Source organism: Hippocampus comes, unplaced genomic scaffold, assembly GCF_001891065.2.
Source record: "Hippocampus comes isolate QL1 unplaced genomic scaffold, H_comes_QL1_v1.1 scaffold185, whole genome shotgun sequence".
Classification (NCBI taxonomy): Eukaryota; Metazoa; Chordata; class Actinopteri; order Syngnathiformes; family Syngnathidae; genus Hippocampus; species Hippocampus comes.
In genome coordinates, this window is record NW_017805931.1 from 33,241 (window position 1) to 37,939 (window position 4,699).

A 4,699-nucleotide genomic window follows, 5' to 3' on the forward strand; every position below is an offset into this window, starting at 1 on the left:
CGGCTCCCGACGGCTCCGGCAGGGGGAGGCCCGGCGCCGTCAGACCTCCCGCGCCGACCGTCGGTCCTCCCGGCGGGAAGGCGGGCGGCTCCTGGGGCAGACTGCAGCTCAGGGGCTCCACGTGGATCGCCTTGATGCTGTCCAGGTGCGCCTGGTGGATCTCATCCTCCGTGGGGGTGCGCTTCACCTGAGGGAGGCGCGCCCGACATGAGGCGCGGGAAGCGGTCAGTCACGAAGCTCGGGGAGCGCACGTCGTTGCTTTCGCGGATTTGCTTTCTGCGAGGCTCGGCCGGGCTTCGGAAGGCAACCAATCGGGAGAAGGCAAGCCTTCAACCAAACATTGGCCCGACACGATCAACATTTTTTTCCTCTCTGTTGACAAGTTCAACAGATCCCGATTTTTTTTTTTTTTTTTTGCCCCTCACCGGCGGCTAGAGCGACAGACGACGGCGGTTACCTTGGAAACGTGCCGGAGTCCCAGCGCCTCCATGAAGCGGAACTGCGGCGTGTCCTCCCCAACGTCCCCGGTGCCATTTTGCTGGGCGCCGGCCGCTTCCCGGGCCGCGTCGTCCGAGTGGGCGGCGCTCTTGTGGAGCTCCAGGGCCGAGTGCAGCGGGAAGGCCTTGTCGCAGCTCTCGCAGACGAAGCGGTGAAAGTTGCTGATACAACGCCGGAGGTTGGTCTCGCACCACACCTGCGGCGGAAGCGCCCGCGCGAGACACGGCTCAGCCGCCAAACAGAAGCCCGGCTTGCAAAAAGACGGCGGCCGGAGGGACTGACCTGCGCCACGCGAGCGAACTTCTTGCAGGAGAAGTCCATGAAGGCCAGGTCGTTGAAGCCCGCCGGGATGGACGGATTGGTCTGGATGAACGGCCGGCCGCTGGGATCTTGGGGGAGGAGCTTGTGGACGCCCGCGTTGTGACGCAACAGGCCGCGGTGGGTGCGGAACGAAAGGCAACACAAGTCGCACCTGCGAGCACCGCAACGGGCAAAGCTTTACAGGGGCCGGCACGGGCCACGTGTGCGCGCGCGCGCGAGCGTGTCCGAGTGCGCACCTGAGCGTGCTGTCAGGGTGCGTGTCCATGTGCGCGTCCAGCTCCAGTCGCCCGCTGCACGTCTTGAAGCAGATGGGACAAGGGAGCGCACGCTCCTCCGCGGCCCGCGCGCCGACCGCCGTCGCGTTGGTCTTCGGCGGCGGCGCCGCCGCCTCCTCCGCGGCCGGGTCCTCCGTCGCCTGCGTGACATCGTCGTCATTTAGCCCCGCCGCCACCCTGCCGCTCCGTTCGATGGCCGGGCGGGACGCGCTCACCTTCTTGGCGGGCGGCTCCTCGGCGTCCTCGTCCTCCTGGCCTTGGCGCCGCTTGACGGAAGGACGGCGGCGCTTGGTGGGCGACGGCGGGCTGACGGGCAGGAGGCTGCTGGCGGGGTCCTTCTCGTGAATCTTCATGTGTCTGCGCACGGGGGCACGCGTTCGCCGGTTACTTTGGGAGGGAGTTGCTTCGTGAAGCCGTCCCAATGAGCAAATGCTCCCATTTCACCCCAGAGTCATTTGTATAAATCAATAAACGCACAACCGTGGAAAAACAATGACGGGATTAAAAAAAAACTCAACAATCAATAAATATTAAATACCTTCGGGTACTTTCTGCTCATGCTTTCAACGACATCGTTTTCTTCGTACATCGTTGAAGAATTCAAAACATACATATCGAAATAAAAAATGTTCATTATACTCCAACGCGTCCGCCATAAATGGCGGACGCCGACCATCACATTAATATGCAAGTTGTGGCTACAATTTGGAATCAGAAGTCCATAAAAATGTGCCCAACTACATTTCAAAAGGGGGATCGGAAACAAAAATATGCCATCTCTCCAAAGACAATTTGGAATTTGAGTCCATATTTTAGCGAGCTGCGCATGAGCGAAATGGTCGGTGAGATGACGGGCTCCAATTCTCAGTGACGGATTTGCTCCTCCACTCGATGGCGGAAGGCCCGCAGGACGCAAAGCCGAGCTGCGATCCGCTGTACTTGTAGCGACGCTTTGGTTTTGGTTGCGCGCCGTGACATTTTTCTGACGGCAAAAGTTGGGGAACACCCAGTGAGTGCGACAAAGCAGAAGCAGAAAGGATGAAGATGGAAGCGGTCAAGAGAGAAGAGGTCGAAAGGAAGCGCTCTCTCTATTAATAGAAGGTGGCAGGCAGCAGGCTGGACGCCCTAAACAGCTCCTGCCGCCAGCTGACAGCAACAACTTGATACACCAGCCGCAGAGAGGCGCAGAAAAAGGTGCCTCAAAACTCTCTCGCAGCCAACCAGAGAGGGGGCAGGCAGCCCCTGCACATGCGCTACTGTGCGTGCGTGCGCGCGTGTGCGTGTGCGTGTGTGTGTGTGTGAAAAGTACACGTTGGCCAAGATGGCTGAAAAGTTCAGACTGCGGGGCCCTCCGCTGGACAACATGTGTACTACTGCTCTGATGCCGACCCCCCCCCTCCCCCCCAACATTGATGTGCACCGTCTGCCTGGCTCCCTCACGAGCTTGTGTGTGTGTATGTGTGTGTGTGTTCTTTTAGGGAGCCAAGCCAAATCCTTGATGCCAATGTTCCATTTCGGATTTTCATTTTTCACACGCAGACCTGCAGGCCAACTTGTTTCGCAACAAGACACACAATCAAAGACGCCTGCAAGCGGGCGTACCAACACAGCCGCGTGTGGATGTTTCAGGCTGGACTCGACTGATAAACGATGGGCGTTGCTGCTGCTGCGTGTGTGTGTGTGTGTGTGTGTGTGTGTGTGTGTGTGTGTGTGTGTGTGTGTGTGTGCGCGAGCGCGTGCGTGTGAGATGGGGACAGATGGTTTAAAGTCTAACTTCCTGAACGCAGCCACCCGCCAGTGAAGTTGTTCTTCCACCATGGCGAACCGGAGGACGGGTTAATGGACAACTTCCTGCCATCGTTGCGCGCGCGCCCGTGCGCATACCTGTGCATGTTGCCGTTGGTGGTGAACGTCTGCGAGCACACGCTGCACTTGTAGGGCCTTTCGCCGCTGTGCACCAGCATGTGGCGATCCAACGACGACGCCGAGCTCAAACATTTGCCGCAAATGCTGCACGAGTGATCCGTGGCGCCCGCGTCGGCGTTGTGCTACGGCAAAAAAAAGCCCGCTCGTGAGGACGGCGTCTCCCGCCGCGCGGCCTTTTCAAAGCGGAAGCGCACGCGTGTAGCCGTACCTGTCTGATGTGCATGGTGAGCTGATGCTGCGACTGGCAGCTCTTGTCGCAAAGCGGGCACACGTGGGCGGCGTGATCGTCTTTGGCGTCCTGGCGGCGGAGACAAAGCGACGCGTCAACAGGCGCCCGCGGGCCGAGGGGCGAGAGGGCCGGGCTCACCTGGCTGCGTCGGACACTGCGGCCGGGCGGCGCCCTCGTGGCCGCCGAGGCCCCGGGCGTTTTGTTGGGGGAGGGGCTAGAAGGAGCACAAATCGGTCAGCGGCGGTGAAAAACTACGTGCGTGGCGGCGGCCATTTCAGGAGCTATCCCCGTTAAGGAAATTTGTGCCACCTTGGCGAGGGTCCCGGAGTGACATCACTTCCTGCGTCTCCTCCTCCGTTAATGTTGCCTGCTGCTGACATCACCGCTGACATCATGGCGTTGATGGAGGACAAGTCACCTCCCCCGCCGCCGCCGCCGCCGCCGTTCTGGAGGCTTGGCGCGCTCTCGTCCTCGTTCTTGGCGCTCTCGGGTGCAACTGGTGGGCGGGGTCACAGTGACCGACAGTTAAAGGCGTCCACTCACGCGACGAGCGTACGGGACGCCATCAGCGACACAAGCAACAAGGTCGCCCCGACAAAAAGACAACCGAGGAGCAACTCGACGACACGCAGAAGCTAATGTACCTTTGATGCCACTGATGCTATTTTGCAGGGTCTCCTCCGCCAGCCCCGCCTCTTGGCCATTCGCCACAGAGTTGGCTCCTCCCACTTCCTGCTTTTCGGTGGCGTTTTCCATGTCTGCGCACACGCACAAAGTTAATAAACTCGTGTCACGTGACCATCATCCAGCACGAGATGGCACCTGCTTTCTGCCAGGCGTGAAAGTGCACTCCACCTTCCAAAAAAAAGTTGATGAATGTTGAGTGAAGGTCACAAAGAACGGGTTAGAGGTCACATGTTTTCGAGGCCAGCGGACGGTTTCATGGGCCCGAGCCAACTCAACCGGAGGGGACATTTTACAAGCAGGCACACACTTGTTTGCTCAAAACGCACACGCAGATTGGCGAAAAGACTAGTCAGAGGAGAAGAAATGATGACCATTTCCTGTTTAGCTTCCCCCACAGGAAGACGCTCTCCGGAGTCGGCCACTTCCTCTTCCAGCATAGCTTGCGCATGTGTGTGTGTGCGTGCGTGCGTGTGTGTGCATTCCACGTAGAAATGAGTCGGACAGCTAAGAGATTCATTTTTCCCACAAAACAGAAACTAAGTATTTATTTTTATACCATTTGAGAAGCTGACACACACACAAAATTATTTGACTTTTCATTGATGGTTTTCACTTCTTGTTTTACGAGAGTGAAAGAGTGAAATTAGGCTGACTGCTGACAACTGCCACTATGCACGACTGTGTTTGCGTGCATGCGTCAGTGTTGCAATTGCTTGTGTCATGACAAAGCAGGAGCAGGTGGACAGACACACACACACACACA

General features: G+C 58.3%; 1 protein-coding gene across 1 annotated transcript in view; it reads right to left on the reverse strand.

Moving 5' to 3' along the window:
- Positions 1-4,699, reverse strand: part of rreb1a (ras responsive element binding protein 1a) — a 24,390-nt gene that overhangs the window by 6,243 nt on the left and 13,448 nt on the right. The window contains 10 exon segments of the mRNA XM_019890062.1: positions 1-187; positions 458-694; positions 781-970; positions 1,056-1,234; positions 1,310-1,451; positions 2,979-3,142; positions 3,229-3,318; positions 3,388-3,463; positions 3,559-3,745; positions 3,894-4,007. The exon segment at positions 1-187 is cut by the window's left edge and continues 270 nt beyond it. Of these exon segments, the coding sequence (XP_019745621.1) occupies positions 1-187; positions 458-694; positions 781-970; positions 1,056-1,234; positions 1,310-1,451; positions 2,979-3,142; positions 3,229-3,318; positions 3,388-3,463; positions 3,559-3,745; positions 3,894-4,005 (1,564 nt within the window). The 5' untranslated portion in view covers positions 4,006-4,007.